Genomic DNA, 17,238 nt, shown 5'->3' with positions numbered 1-17,238 from the left:
ATAAAACTAAAATTAATTATTTCCAAAAATAAATAAATAAATAAGATGCTACATTATTAGCAAAAGAAACAACACATAACAGTCAAAAGATGTTACCTGATAAGAAGAGGACTTAGTGATGTCTCTGGATATAATCTTAAGTAAACTACTCTCCACTAAATAAGTGAGCTCAACTTGATAGTCGGATTTTTAAAATTCTCAGTGTGAGATACTTTTTCTTCAATATATGATTTTTATTTATTTTCTTTTCAGATCTTAGAGAGCGGTGGGGAATATTTTGGAGGGAGCTGAATGTTGATAACATCTGACGGATTCGATTTCCCGGACTCGCCATGAAAAACTAGATGTTTAATGAAATTTTCTTTGGAAGAAGCGGTCTGCACATAAATCTAACGGAAGAGTAGGAGTTGATCTGCTGACAGAGATGATAAATGGAGTTAAAAGTAATGCAGGAAGCAGATGAGGAGCTTGGTGAAAAGTGCTGCCTCATGTTGGTGTCGACCAATTTGATTTAACACGCCCAACCGAGAAAATCGAGATGCATAATTGGAGTAACTCTATAATCAGTCAACACGTCTCTTAAAAGTTGATATACTCACATTTTTATACTTATTTCAGAAGCATTGCATATTCTTTTAAAATTCATGCCGTCATTATCAAATATCAATTATAAGCCAATTATGAAATTACCAAAATAATTTCTACTTTCTAAAGGCTAAAAATACAAGAAACAGTTTCACCTGTATCTTATTTATCTTTTCCAAAACAACAACAAAAAAAACTTGTTAAAACCTCAGGAGAGCCCCACAGGGGAAACAACATTTGGTCTACCGTTTCATGTTGTGGTCTAACATTTTTAAGAGTTGCTCCACAGGCATCTTATTAAGTGTGATATAATCCACTCTACTTGGATTAGAGTGTTGCCCTGCTGGAAAAAGCAAATAGAGTTTTACCACATCATAATTCACAAAGGAAAACTGATCTGTCAGTATCATCAGGTTGTTGTTTTTTTTACAAATAGTTACAAAAACTAAAATTAAGCAATACATTTAGATTAAAATTTGCTGCGCTCTTTTTGGAGTACAAAATAAAAAAATACATAATTAAATCATTAATTAAATGAAATAAACCAAAACAGTAATCATTTAAGCTTGAAAACTAAGGCACTGTTGAGCGATTTCATAAGATCTATCTAACCATTAGTTGCTGAATATTTGAGGCTGGTTTTCACTTTTATCCTGTACTTTAACAAGCACAGGTTGACTTTTTCTTTTCCCTGTTTTTCATGTATTTTTTGTTTATGTTTTTTCAGCTCCACTTTATTTGGCACTGAAGTGGCTTTTCCAAAACTATGATGCATTAAGTGTCTGTCAGTGGAGTAGATTGTCCGTTATCTCAGGCTGCCGTTATTCTGGACTTTCTGCACACAAACGTCATCCCCGTTTCACACGCTTGCTTTCAGATTCACACATCACCCTGGGAAACACTTTGCAATCTCTAACGTCCTCTGTTGGATCCAGAGTGTTTATTTAAAAACAAAACAGATCAGCAGCTGACAGGTTGACTAGGAGGTTAACTCTGCATCACTTAGACAGACAGTGAAATCTCCCAGAGGAGTTTTAGGGATTGACAGTTCGTAGCAGAGAAGCTGATTACATTTTCACTTTAGTGGGAGCGGGGTTGATGGATGGTTTAAGTCGGCAATAATGTTGGTCAGATTTTATCAGGCACTAAGGAGATTTCCCCCCCTCTGAGTCTAACAAAGAGGAAGTTTGGTTCATTTGATTTCCCATGTATATGTGCTGATGGAAGGAAGTCTGTGAGGAAAAGCAGCATTTATCCCATCTGAAGCGACATTAATTCCGTGTTGCAGATTAAGAGTCATATAAACCACTGCATGTACTTGTTTTTCATCTTGGGAATTTGATGGAATGTTTTTGGGAAGTTGCACACACCATCCGGGATTTCAGTACCTGGTAGCTGGATTGCATTTGGTCAGTCAGTCTGATCGTAGAGAATGATTGATACCAGATTCTAAATAAACGCCAAATTCATTCTTTCTAAAACAAAAAAAGAAAAGAAAAAAAAGAAAAAAGGAAAATATTTTTCTAAAAATTTTGCTGCTTTTTTTGGTATGAAAAAACAGCATCTTTTGTACCAAATAAACGCTGCTTGCATTTGTTTTTGGTATAATGCAAGCAGCTAAATTTAGCTTTTTGAATAAGCAAAATTTAGCTGCTTAAATTGCTTATTCCAATACGCAAAATAAGAATCTGATCAGATTAGCACTTTTTTTGGAAAGAAATCCAGATATAATTATACTAGAAGCTTGTTGATTTACCATTTGGTAGGAATGCATAATGAGCGTTTAACTGTTTATGTATAATTTTCTGCATGGTATACATTAAAAAGAAAATAAATGATCACAAACCTCAAATTAGCATGGCTTTCATACATATAAAACTCCTGACCCAAACTATATACTGTACTTATACGTGTTTTAACTGAACTTACTTACTGAACAATTTGGAATAAAGATAAAATGTCACACACACACAAAAAAAAACTTTCTTCACAAAACAAAGTGGAATTTCTCCTAAAGTTTACAGTGCTTGAGTGAAAGAGTTGCTGTCTTTGCTCACTTCCTACAAACTCAGTCTCTGCAGTCCAGCCTTGTTAGTCCATAATCATCTCAGGCATTGTCGTCCACCTTTACAGCAGCACAGGCCCCGTTTCTGCAGATATGGACATTTATTTTCAGACTTCGTCTCCCTCTTATCTGCACTTGGAGAATTTTTATCTGGCAGTCATTAGCAGGAGAAACGAGTCACCTTTATCTTCATGCTGTTTCTCAGCAGTTTGGCATTAAGCAGCAGCTCCATAATAATGATGCTTTTTATCTTTCAGCTGCCACACACTCTTTCCTCTCAGTATTCAGAGTTGCTTTAATTAAAGCTCTTTCTTGTTGACTGTTAAATGTTAAAGCAGATGCTTTCTTTCTGGGAAGGCAGCCAGGGTAATGGGAGGTTAATAATAATAATAAAAAAATGTAACTAGATGTGAGCTGCGCGTAGCTGGAAGCTTTGTACAAACTCCGGTAGCCCATTAAACAGAAGCTCCGGGTGTTTTGCTCCCTGTTTGACATCCTGCTTCATTCATTCTGCGGCAGCAGCTTCTTCAGATGTGATTAAACGTGTCGTGAAGAGTCAAGTCCTGCCACAGATTCTCAACTACATTTAGCTCCAGACTAACCCATGCTTTATAGCACAGGATTGTTGCTCTGCAGGAAAGTACGCTTTGGTTTTTCCTCAGGATTCCCCCCGTATTTATCTGCGTCCATCTTTCCATTAACTCTGACCAGTTTCCTCGATCCCAGTTGAAGTAAAGCCTACCCCCACATCATCATTTGTTGAGGCGATGGTGCGTTCAAGGTACCGTGCAGTGTTTGTTTTCAGCCACACATGGCGTTGCATGTAGGCAGAAAAGCTCTGTTGTGGTCTCAATGATCAGAGTCTGTTTGCCGTCTCCTCTCCAAGTTTTATCTGCTGGTGTTGGGAAGTTCAACACTGGATGGTTAATACAGGACAGATTAATGGAGTGTACAACGACTGGTTGTGTCGTCCGTTATTGGATGACAGAATAAACTTGAACTTTGTTGGATTTTTCAGAATATCGCCCTGGGAGGTTTTACCATAAATTGCTGCTTTCGGGCAGTTTCTTTTTGGTAAAACAGCAACTTCTCACTGAGTGTACCTGTGCTCCTTCATAGAACTGGATTTACACTGAAATTAGATACACACAATCAGACTGGATTTAATTATTAGTTGACTTCACAAGACTGCATGTTGCACTGATTTTATTTCTACTTTGTCCTTGTCCTTCCATTTCAAAGCTACTACATGTTTGTCTATCACATAAGATCCAAATAAACATTTATTTGAGTTTGTGGATGTAGACTAAATGAGAAAAAGTTCAGGAGGTGTGAATACTTTTGAAATGTGCTGCATGTTTGCATCAGACAAGTGATGCAATGTTATTTTCTCCTTCCCTTCAAAGACTTTTTAAAAAGGTTTTTTTTTGTTTTGCTTTACCAAGATAAATGCAGAGATTGTTTACCTTTGCTGCTGAGCCAGCAGAGGGAGCTCTTGGACAATGTAGCAAACAAGTAGACCCAACTCATTTACAGTTAATTGGCTGTATCTTTTCACATTGAGACAACATGTTGTGTCAAGTTGAGTAAAAAAAAAACACTGAAAAGCATAACAGGACTACTTTGTGAGTTTCATTAATTGGGTAATTAAACAGAGACCCATTAGGTTCTCTTCCCTCTCTTAAAAAGACAAATTATTCTTTTATCATTATGTTTTAATCCATTTCCTCCTCATCTGTGAGATTTTTTTTTTTCAAAGGTTCATCTGGGTTTAGTCAGGGCTTGAAGGCTGTGATCCCTCTCTGGATTCGTGTCCTCTAAAAACATGAAAACGGAGAAAGTGAAGCAGCTACAGCACACCCCCACACATCTCTCTCTCTCACGCTGTTTGGCTGAAGCAAGAGCTGACCTTTCCAGGATGTGTAGCGTCTGAGGACCCCCCATCACCATCTGCCAGAGAGCACGGCGAATTAATAATAATAAAAAAAAAGTCCAAAGGTCAACTGTGAAAACAGGCTGGCTGTGAAATGGCCCGGTCAACACACCGAGCTGTCCACCAGCAGACAGGGTCAAACAGAGATCCGCTGAAAGCAGCAGTTTCACAATGAAACGTGGAACCTGAACCTGACATATTTTAAAAAATATCTAACATATTTTTCTGCCAGAGAATGTTTCCTTTCAAGCGTGCGAGGTAGGTGCCGCTTGGCGTTACAGTCTCTTTGACGGATCCTCTCTCGGAAACTTCGCAGACCGTTCACATCGGGCCGGGATGGAGTTTCACAAACCAAAAGGCAACCAATTAGTCACCCTCAGGCTCTGCTCAGAGGTTTTATCGAATGAATGATAAGCACGAATAGATTACTTCCTCCTGCCTTTGAGATTTATGTTTTGCCATTTCTGGGCTGACTGACACTCCAAAGACTGATGGAGTTGCGGGACATAAAGTGACAGAATTAGACGATAACGACTACCTGCTTTAGCAGCAGCAGAAAGAAAGTGAGTCAGCGGCTCATCACAGACGTGTCACTGCTGCTAACAAATTAATCACAAAGTTTAGAGCGGTAAACGCTGATTGATTTATGGGAGCAAAATCTGTTGTTGGATGTCAGATTTTGAGGCCGCTGAAGTTTTAGTTTGATATGAAATGTAACAGACATGCTTCAGTTTAGTATTTCAAAATACTAGAAACAATCTTGTAGAGCGTCTTATTGAGGCCTCTTCAGGCATCTGTGACGTCATCACACGCTGCATCCATGGCAGCCGGAAGGAATTTGTGTATATGGAAGACTATCCATCTCCTAAGTGGGAATAATTCATCAATGGGGTTAAGAAATGAAGAGTAGCGCGAGAGGAACTCCATCAGCATCCCGTTGTGGGTCGCAAACCATATTGTGATTATGTTGAAGCCATTATGTTCTCAGCCTCTTCTTCTGTTTTGCCTCATAATTCCTCTTCTTCTTCTTTTCCTCTATGGCTGTTCATCATGTCCTACTCCTTGTCCTTCCATTGTCAGAAATGCAACATTGTGTTGTGCTCTGGATGCATACACTATATACTTGCCAGCAGATGGTTCATGAGAAGCACCTTTGAGTTATTTCAGAAAACTGGTTGATTATTGGTTGAGCTAAAGCTTTGTACATTTACCTACTTTAGAGAAACTCAGAATTCAAGTGGGAGTGATTTACCAATGAAGGACAGATTTTAAAAAAAACAAGGCAACTTGTTTAAGCAAGAGCGTGGTCAGACAGGATTTTTTTCATGACAATACTTAAACGACAAACTTATTCTTAACTTATTCTTAAAATGTTGAGGTTTATTATAGCATTATAGTACATTTTGAGCCACATGCCATTAGCGACAGAAAATATAGGAAAAAAGCAGAGAATTGAACGCAATCACTTACATGGATGTACAACTTCATCAACAAAATGAGAAACTGCTTCTTTTTTCCCCGACAGGCACAAGTGACACAGTGATTCGAAGATCGAACAAGTAGAATTTTAATTCCATTCTGAGAAATGAATGGAAATAAAGTGGTAATAAAGTGCAGTTGTTTCCCCCCATTGACCGTTCTGAGTCAGCAGAGTTGCAGCGTTGGCTGTCTAAACAGAAGCTGGCGTGAGTTTTAGAGAGCCTTCGATGTTATCATCTGGTATAAAGGAATTGGCATTTAAGAACTAACAGATTGTCTCTCAATTTTTACCTTTCGTCTCTCTGCTTCAGTTGTTTAATGCGGTTTGAGTGTTAAATGTTGTCCTCAGACATTGGCAACTGCATCCATACCGTGTTTGATGTAACGACAGTAGAACATGCTCCGAAAGGTGAGAGGAGATGAGCAGGATGGATGTACGGGGCTGGACTGCGTCCCCTCTCTCCCCTCCCCTTTATGGGTGTGTGTGCAGGGAGAGCAGGGAAATGTGAGCCTGCTATTAGAGGGAGAAGAGAGGCGAGATAACAGGAAGAGGGGAAGGGAAGGGAGGAGGCAGGGATGAAGAGAGAGAGAGAAGGAGAAGGTGGACGAACATTCAATATGGTGAGATGAGAGGAAAGGAGGAAAGTGAGACGCAGCAGGAGGAGAGGGGAGAAAAGAAGCAGAAAGAGATAGATAGATAGATAGATAGATAGATAGATAGATAGATAGATAGATAGATAGATAGATAGATAGATAGATAGATAGATAGATAGATAGATAGATAGATAGATAGATAGATAGATAGATAGATAGATAGATAGATAGATAGATAGATAGATAGATAGATAGATAGATAGATAGATAGATAGATAGATAGATTCAGTTTTCATTCATATAGTTTCCCAAGACTTTGAGAAAGGGAGCCACTTTCTGCTCTCTCTCTCTCCCTGAGCCACACACACACTCTTTTCACACACGCACACACACACACACACACACACACACACACACACACACACACACACACACACACACACACACGCACACACACGCACACGCACACACACACACACACACCTTTACAAACAGCAACACAGAGAGTTTTTTTTTTTTGCTGTGCAGAGAGGGAAGGTCTCCCCTCGCCTGTGTCTCCGGGAGGGAAAGGGGGGGAGCTAAGGATCAGGAGACGTAGATACACTTTCTCTGTCACACGCCAGGAGAAGCACATGTGCTCTGGACAACAGAGGGAAGCATCATGAAGGTGAGCTCCGCATCCTTACAACTGCTGCCTCTGTCTGTCTGTCTGTCGGCGTCGTGTTGTGCGTTGCGAGGCTCGGTGTGGAGTGGAGGAGAAGGTGATAAGTCACTAAGTGCACAGAAGGAGGTCTTGGCAGCTGGAGAGCAGCTGTGCTGATCGGAGACCGACTGTAGCAGGTTGTAGAGATTGGCTGTGGTGGTGCCTGCTTGCGCTCATCTCACTGATGTTATTAGAACTATTGAGTGTGCATCCAGCCATGTCGGTATACATACTAATGTAGAGAGCTCTGTATCGGTCTATAAGGTTTTATTATGAAGCTGGGATGCTTCACTGTGACATGTTGATGAGGGGAGGGAAATTTGCCTCAGGCTGATTTCATGGCAGGTTAGAACCAGAGAATTGCTCCCATGAAGCTGGAAACATGTAATTGAGTCATCTGCATTTTTCTTTTACTTATCTGATTTTTTTCTATACATATATATTTATATGTGTGTCTTCCTGTATTCATCTGAAAATGTGTTTCAAGTTGGGGAAGCAGTTAGTTTGTTAGTTTGTTTTCATTTCCTCCAAGCAATTGTCTGTCTGAAGCTTGTAATGCACTGACAAGACATCTGGTCTTGAAAAATGATCATTATTTACAAGATGCCTTGAGATGATGCAAGCAAGCTTAAAGTGTCAAACTGCAGCACAGGATGCGCATGGTGTCTGAACTACAGAGAGGCTGGGTGTTAGGTTTACTCCAGAATCTCTCCATGCATTGTCAAACTAAAACATACAGGAAGTTCTTCAGAAGACAGTGAGCTCACAGGGTTGTGTTTACATCCTTTGATACGCATGTGAATATGTATCAACTCAAAATGTGACTTTAAAACATTGTGTTCAAAGATGCACGACTAATCTGGTCAGACGTCGACACTTATCGCAAGCAGAAATGTCCTGGGGTGGTTTATTTAATTTAGGATGTAGTTTTGTCGTTGCAGTGTGGAACTTTTAAAACAGCAACTGAGTGAACAAGTCTACATTTCTTGTGGTACGTTCTGCATAAAGCCATAAAACTTATGCATTCAAGTCTATATAGTTGCTTCATAATGATTTTTAAACCATTGATATGGATTGTTGTACGATCATACCACCCTCCAAAAAACCAAAAGTTGACTGTATGTACTCTGATTTACCTACACCGTACGTCTAAATAACGAGTGATGCAAATTGTATCAGTATTTACTTTTGATTCAAGTCTTTAGCTCATTTTTAAGCTTCCACTTTGGATGTTACATAGTCAAGATATTTATATCACAGGAAGGAAAAACATAACTCAATCTGTCAAAAAAGATTCTTATTTTTCCAGTCACTGCTCCCAACTGTGTACGCAATTACCTCATTTGTTTCACGAGACACGAGGCCGCATGTCTACAAGAGGAAGTAACTCATCCAAAACATTTCACTCAGTATTGAAAATCCAATTACTGTATAATGAAATTTGCTAATATAACCAGAAAGAAAAAAATAACGACGCTAGGTTGTTTTTTTTCCTCCCTCGTATAACAGAAAAACTCTGTTACTGTTTTATCTTTTAGTGGTTTAATTTCATCATTCTTTCATCTCTTGCTTAAGGGTTTTATAATTTATTGAAAGGCAGTAATAATGCTTCAAACATTTACTTATAGGCAAAATCTGACCTGTTGTTACATAACATATGTACTCAGAAATTCTCCGTCTTTTTTTTGTTTGTTTGTTTGTTTGTTTTGCACGAGTGGCGCACAGTAACAGCTTTGAATTAAGGTTTAAATCCCTGCTGAGCACAACAGGAATATTTATCCTAAGACGTAATTTCATCAAAACTCTATTCAGGAACTAAAGTGGATTCAGACTTGCTGCAGAGTACATACCCCCAGTAGCTCAGCTGTTGTTTCAATACAAATCACCGAGCTGTCCCACGTGACTGAGACCCGTTCGTCTGATTTCATGCTTCCTTTTGTCTTCTGGTGCCACATGTTTCTTACTTTGCAGGGCAGAGCCTTGAGAGTGGACAAAAAAGAGGCTTAGTTTGAGTTCACCAGGACTGCAGGGAGCAGCAAGAGGACGAGGAGCGATGGAAAATGGGGCAGAAAGAACAGAGAGAGAGAGGGGGGGTAACAAAAAGAACGAGTGGGGAAATTACTTAAAGTTCAGCAGAGGAAAAAAGAAGAGAATGTGTTGAAATATAGTACACGGAAAGAAGCTTAGCAACAGCTTAGATTTGGAAAAATATTTACGACAGAGGTCTAAAAAAGTCAGTCCTTGAGGACTTAAGGTAAACTGTGGGATGAAGATATAAAGATAGAAACTGATTACAGTTTCAAACAGCAGTAATTAAGATATTTAACAGTACTATTGCTCTATAGCAGAGACCCATTGAGACTGAGCCTATTGCAAGAGGCTGCCTAAACCTGTCACATAATGAAACAGCTAGTGCACTGCCTGAATGCTGAGTGTGTCAAAAACCAGTTTGCGTGCTATAAACTTACAACATCTCTGCTGGAAGAAGTTGGAGAAGAAGATATGAAAATTGGAATGTATTATTCAGCAGGTTCCAAACTATGGATCAGCAGTTTGTCTTCTTTGCCGTCACTCACTGTCCCAAGTCGGATTGCTTACCGAAGTCATTTTCCAGCAGCGTGATGCAGATCCTGGATGCTTCGTCTTGGTGAAGAATATCAATATTTAATAAATGAAAACACCTTTAATTAGCTAAGAAGATGCCAGGCATTTTTACAGCCAAAAGCACTTTAAAAATCAATATCTCCAAAGTTGCTAAAATCGCATGAGTCACGGTGGGATTCGGTGTTGAATCGTCTGAAGGTGGTTCTCGGGAAGAAGTCTGTATTTTTTTTTAAACCAGTACAAAAATGTTTTACAACAGGAAAACTTCACGCTTGATTCGGTATCGTTTCAAGAAGCGATACCAAACTCGATGAGAGACGTTAAGTAACACCAGTGATGCCATCGATGGCAGCGTTTTAAAAGGTGACTTCACAACAAAGGCACAGGAAAGCCTTTTGGAGCGAAGATGTTGATTTAGCTTTGTTGGCCACTTCTGGATACTTCTAGGTTGGTTTTGATTCCTTCTCTGGAAATGATCAGGCGTTGAAGAAGATCCTCTAAAAAACCTTTGACTCTTACAATAGGACTGCTTCTTACCCACTTTCTATCTGTTTTACTTTTTGTAGCTATAGATTCACTGAACAGAGAGGCACTGATTATTAAAGTGGTCAGTGAATGTGTTATGAAAAGGACAGGAAGTGCAGCACATGTATGACGTGTGTCAAGAAAACTCCTGTGAAGAATTACATTTGCTATCACCTAAACAATGTCGCAGTCTCAAATTACAAACACGTTTATGTTTTTTTCTTGATACTAGATACATTACGAATTTAACTTGCTGACACACACTTCTTAAATTACACCGGCTCTCTGTAAGCTGGACCATCTCATTTTCTCTCTTAGTTCAGCAGCTGGACCTGTGACAAGACGCAGTGGAGCAGTAAACATAAAGACGGACGCCCTAACAGAGGCCGACAAATATCTAAAGGGAACTTTTCAACAACAGCACATATTGACTGAGGCTCTGTGTCAGAGTTTCATTGCCGCTCTATTTTGTTTTTACGTAAAAATAAGAATATTTTACAAATTAAAAGAAAGCTTTATATTTATTTGAGATATCCCTACAGATCTGAGACAGGGACGTAAATGGAGTCTGGAACATTACAATAATGTAACAGTTTTCCCAAGAAGCTAGCTTAGCAAACAACCCCTACTTGATTTTGCAGCACAAGTAAAAAATAAATAAATAAAAAATTTAAAAGATAAACATAAATTGCAGGACCTACTTTTCAACCTGTGCATGTCTGTGTGAGTGAAAACAATGGTTTCATCCAAACTGCAGTGACCCTCCGGCCGCCCTGACACATTTACAGAGGCAGAATCTTAGCGTCTTCACACACACACACATACACGCACACTGAAAAAAAACTGACTCTGCACGTTGGACAGACACATTATTTGTCATCCTGTGCTAACAAGGGATTATCAAGGCATAACGGATGACACCTCTCAGAACATTACGAGATCTTAGCAGAGAACGCGCTGTCTGATTTATCAAAGCATTAATTATGAATGTGGAGCCGAGGAGAAAGCGTCGATTGTTTACTGGTCAATGTTTGAGGGTCTATCTGCACATCTATGGTCAAACACAGCATCTGGGTCTAGTTAAACATTACTAAAGTAATATTCCACCTGCGTAGTTTTATGGTTTCGCAGCTGTTGTCTGAAAGACAGATGGAGGGAACTTTTTTTTTTAATAGCCTTGAGTTTTGTTTCCTTGACTTGATGGAACGGTGCATAAAAAATGTGAAAGCTCATCTATTTTCAGTTGGAAACAGTTGGAATTATAATTTTCCTTATGCTTTGTTTCCCCCACTGATCAATTAAGAGCTACATCCATTTCACTTTAGCTAAGTAAGGGAAGCCTTGATACTGAGAGATTGTAAAAATGTAAAAAAGTAGTATGTATATGAAAACAAAGATGAACTGAACTGTTTTACAGACATTTTAAGCTGTAACAACCTTGACATTGGAGAACAACTGTAGCTCAACCCATAATGAGTTGAATTTGAATTCCTTCTGTAGCCCATAATGTAACGCACAAATATGAATTAGATCCAAAAGACATAAAACACAATGAATGCCAAGACAGATAGCTCTAGCAGGTTCAACAGCCAGATCATCAAGGTGATTCTGGGTGTTGTTAACGCTCAAAAGGCTTCTCAGATGGAAAAATGTGTTGTTTTGTAGTGATTTTTACCTTTGATGGGTCCAATATCAGATGACGTCCATAGATAATTTATTAATAATCCCTCTCTCTAGTCATTCCTGCAGTTTACCCATTAAAAACTGGGTTCCCTTTCAACCACTACACATTAGCATTAGCCTGTAGCATTAGCATGAAGCATTTTCCCAGGGACTGATAACATGTTTGAAAACTAGCTGTGAATGAACATACAGATCGTGACGCAAGACACGATTTTTGATAATACTGAGCAAAATACAAAATGATAATGTCCATAAATGTGAGACTTTTGGCTACTTCCATTCACTGTTATGCTTTGTGCATCAACAAATTAGGAAAAAGCAAAACGCTGACGCGTTACGGGTTTCAAAAAGACAAAACTGGTAGGTAGGTAGGGTGTTTGAATAGGCTGTATAAAAAGAATGAGAAGTAAAATGTATTTCTGTGACACAACAAGCAGTTCCAGTTCCTGTTCTTTTTTACACTCAGAATTTAAAAGAACAAAAAAAAAAATAATAATAATAATCTTGGCTGAGTTATTGTAAAGTCGGCCCCCCTCTTTCCAAATTTTATGTGTGCCACTAAACTCATAGATTGGCCAGCTCATTACTGCAAGCATCAGCATCCTTGAAGGCTGCATGAGGCATGCAGCGGGCTGACAGGCTGCCAGCACACACCAAATAAACTCACATCCTCTCGGCTAAAAGTAAAAATAAGGTTGTACAAAACCAACAATGGTATAGATGGTCCTGAAATAAAAGACATGAGCCTTTTTATGTGATGATGTTTAAGCAGACTGGGTTTGGAGCCATAGCTGTGGCTTGTTTGGTTAGAAACAATTAGGAATCCTATTTAGGGGCAAGAGCATGTCTTTTGTTTCATCCAAATTTATTATATATGCACAAAATGAACTCCTTCATTCAGTTTGTTTGCTTTATACTACAAATATGATAGCAATTGCCGTATAAAGGAGGATACTTGTAATTATTTTGATATAAATATAAATAGCTTCTCATCATTTTAAGTTCTGAAGATGATCAGTATCGTCATCACGGCTCGTTTCAGCCTCTGCATTAGCAGCTAAAACGGCTTAAAGTGGATCATCAGGTTCATATTCTGGCTCAAACATACAACACTGAACCCAGGCAGGTGAAACATTACCTCTGTCTGAGATTTTCATTCTAAAGCGAAAAGGTCCGTCTGTCTGGATGGGAAATGCTTCAAGATCGACTGTGGAATCCACTGAAACCAGAACTAATGCCAACAAAAATGAAGCTAATTTATTTAACTCAGCTCTTGGGGTTTACAAGTACTCTCTATTTACTCTGTTGTTCCCTGGTCACTAAGCAGGAACACACATTTATATTAAAACATCATATTTTTGTGAAGTTCTGCCTTGTAAATCCATATATTTTATTTGAATGTTTAGAAAAAAAAAATAAAATATATATATATATATATATATATATATATATATATATATTGTAGTTGCAGTAAATGTAAAAGAGATGCATATATGCGGCTATTTTGTTTAACCTTTATGTTTTTAGTTCTGATCTAATTTCAGTGCTTTAGGCCCACAAAGCTCTTCTCTTCATAATACACGTAACTCAAGTGCTCGATCACACAGCTGACAAGGTGATGGCGTAAATCTCACCCACACACATAAACCGGTCAGAGCGGTGAACATGCACAAGTGCTGTTCTTGTTAAGCAGCACCTCTTAAACACTGCAAATGAATCTCTTGCGGCTCAAAACACACAGTCAGAGGTGTCAACTGGAAAAAACGCTCTGCTCCACTGAAGCTCTGCAGTGGGTAAGGCTGGACGGCTTTAAATAAAATACGTCTCTGTTCACTGCACGCAAAACATTTTTTGTGGAGTAATTTGTCTGTTGTCGTCACCAAGGCGATACTTCATCGGGGGGGAGTGATTTAATCATGTTGTTTCCCTGAGTGATGCATTTCAGAGTGCAGCCCCTCAGAGGATCAGATGAATTAAAGCAGAAGAGAAGGGAGTCTGATCTCTCATTGTGATTCACTTTGGGCTTCCTCTTGTTTTTTTTGTTTTTTTTGTTCCCTTCCATCGTGGCCATTTAGCCAAAGCCCTGCAGCTTGTCGGGATATCAAGTCCAAGCAGCTCAGCTGGCAAAACTTTAATGAAACACTTTCAGCTCATACAGTGTGTGTGCCTTTGTAGATAGGTGTACGTGTGTGTGCGTGTGTGTGTGTGTGTGTACGCACACTCAGTAAACCATCCTCTGTCTACGTACGCCAGCTGAGCCAGTGTAATTGAAAATCCTGCTGATTCCAGTGCTAACCTGCACTCTCTCTCACACACACACACACACGCACACACACACACACACACACACACACACACACACACACACACACACACACACACACACACACACACACGCACACACGCACACACACGCACACACACACACACGCACACACACACACCCCCACACACACACACACACACACACACACACGCACACACACACACATTCCCTCACACACATAACATGTGCACGGGTGATGAAGAGTTGCTGATCGTGACATATCCGGTGGCAACATGATACTTTAGCAATGACAGATAAGCAGAGTGGCGGGAAATGACGTAATATGTGCTTCAAAAGGTGGGAAACACAAAACGTTCAATAAAAGCTGCTGCTCTGTAAAACTACACTCTGTTTTGTTCATTTTAATGCAGTATAGGGCTAAAAAGACATATTGGCTTATTCCTAAAAATCTAGTATTGGTGCAGGGGACCAAACAGGAAACCCTCACCAGAATAAAAGTAAACGATAGTTACGACAGAATTTCATTCAGGCAAACCGATCCATTTTCTATTTGTCTTATTAACTGCATAAAGGAGATTTGGTTCCAAAGAGTGACAAACAAATAAGGTTTGCAAATAAGATAAAATAAAATGTAATAATAATGATCTTGTTGAAAAACATGAGACGTAGATTCAGTTTGTTTTTTTCTCCAACTGCTACAAGTTAATTAAACTTTAAGGTAAAATTAAGACAGAGAAGAAAAAAAAATCCAATATCTCCTGCATGCAAACAGAAACCCCCAAGAGAAAGAGTGGCTTCTTATTAGAGCACTCAGAAGGAATATTTTTTTTTAGATTAATCCAACAACAGTCTCTGTCTGGATGTCTTTTTACCCAGTGTTTTAGTATATTGTTCTCATGAAGAAGTGTCTATTTTGGTTCACCCAAACCACAGGCTCCCATGATAAAAGTTAAAAAAGTAGAAAAGATCTTCAGAATATATACAAACTTCCTGCTGAGTAACATTCTAAGAGGCAGGGTCAGATTCAGTGTAATGAAGGAACATCCTGTTAGGATTGGACTTAAACAACAACATGCTATTAAAACCAAATGATGCAAAGCTGTCGTAATTATGGCACATTATAATGTACATCATATCCTCTGGTTTTGCTACCGTTCTTTCTTGTTTTGTCAGGTTGAGATCATTTTTTGACCGACTTACATCTGAAACTAGCCAGCGTAAAATATTTAAATTCCGTGAATGTAGTAGGTCATTTAACACATCTGTGTCTGTGTGTACATATATCTCTTTAGTGGCCTCTCGACAAAATAAAGAATATCTTCCTAAATCTCTTATTACAAAAAAGGATTGTTTTGAAGAGGCATTTTCAGATGTGCTTTTTTATTTTTTTATTTATTTTAAACTGTGCATTTAAAATATTCTCTTCAATAGCACATGCAACAGTTGAATTAAATCAAGTTAAGCACAGTAATAATGTTTTGGTAACTGTGGATTAATGCCGTTTAGGTGGCCAAAAGAAATTGTAGAAACGGGTATTAGTACCTAGACACTGAATGTTAGTGAAGCAAAATTACAACTAAACTCCCTAAATGTAAACAACAACCCAACAGTTTTGCGTCTCCTTTGTCATCAACACGACCAAACGCTGCAGCAGGGCTGTCACAGGGCAGGCACTGAGAGCTGATTGAGTGGGCTCAAGTCTCATCATAGTCAGCAGGGTTCTCATGTCATTTTAATGGGACTGTAATTGACGTATCGATTCGGAGAGCGGAGCCGGGATCAATGTGCTGAGAGAGACAAAGTAGAAGGACAAAACTCCTCGCAGAGCAGTTGTCACAACTGAAAGTGGATCGCAGCGACATTTTATAACTTATAAAGCACAATTTGATGCGGAGTGGAAATGTTTTCTACAGGTGTCCACATCACACCAGGTGTTGGGGAGGGGATTTTGTTGTTTTTTTTATTTAAGGAAAACTGGCAAGTGGAAACATTTTAAACACATTCTTTTGACATAATAAGCTGTTGTTGTTCTCACAGAAGCTCTGTCTGCGGTGAATGGAGGGAAGATGCAAATTTGAGGTGGTTGAAGTACAAGAGCATCTAGTGAAAGACGTAACGGCCTCAGACTGATTGTAAAGCTTTCATGACCAAGGCGAGGTCAAGCAGGAAAATGAGGAACACGACAAAGTGTTTCATCATTTTGAAGTATTTGAAAAGAATGCATACAACAGTTTGAATAGACATCTGAAATGTGTATTCAGTCACACCGACTCAAATGAACTGTGACGAAGAATTAACGTTTCACTGCAAACACAGTTGGAAGCATTTTCAGGTCTCTGTTTCGTGCAACTAGAGAATGAAATGCTATTCAGATTGGATGATTTTTTTCCACAAACTGTTGATTGGATATAGGTCAGGACTTAGACTGGACCATTCTAACTCATGAATATGTTTTGATCTGAACCATTTCACTGCAGCTCTGACTGTCGTTCTTGTTCTCTGTCCTAGGGTAGATTTTCTTGTTCTTAAGATTTGTTATTCTATTGCCAGCAACAACAAAAGGATCGTTGTCAAAAATGTGTTGTTTTTTTTTCTCCATTTTGAGAAGTTTTGAATTGTCAGTATTTTTGGAAAGAAAGAAATGAGTTTTAGGGAGTGATCTGAAGTGTCCCAGACTATGGGTAGATCTAATATTGAAGTTTAAGTTGTTCCGGTCTCCTCTGCTTTTAAGTTTGGTTCTGGTAGCTTCTAAGGGCGGTTCATTATTTGATCCAACTGTT

General features: G+C 38.9%; 1 protein-coding gene across 4 annotated transcripts in view; it reads left to right on the top strand.

The window, feature by feature from the left end:
• The window catches only part of LOC103476419 (inactive phospholipase D5), a 51,058-nt gene that overhangs the window by 2,660 nt on the left and 31,160 nt on the right, over positions 1-17,238 (top strand). For 2 of the 4 annotated variants that reach the window (XM_008428740.3, XM_008428738.3), the window contains exon 1: positions 6,919-7,323. The exons of 1 other annotated variant lie outside the window; for it this stretch is intronic. Coding sequence is in view for 2 of the 3 variants with exons in the window: in XM_008428738.3 (XP_008426960.2) it covers positions 7,318-7,323 (6 nt within the window). In the remaining variant the exon portion in view is untranslated. Of the gene's footprint in view, positions 1-6,666; positions 6,684-6,918; positions 7,324-17,238 lie in introns of those variants that run through there. One more of the 4 variants, XM_081616310.1, reaches the window with a different exon arrangement.

Source organism: Poecilia reticulata, chromosome 15, assembly GCF_904066995.2.
Source record: "Poecilia reticulata chromosome 15, P_reticulata-male-v2, whole genome shotgun sequence".
Lineage (NCBI taxonomy): Eukaryota > Metazoa > Chordata > Actinopteri > Cyprinodontiformes > Poeciliidae > Poecilia > Poecilia reticulata.
Note: the sequence above shows the minus strand (reverse complement) of the source record. Positions and strands in the feature narration are given on the sequence as shown.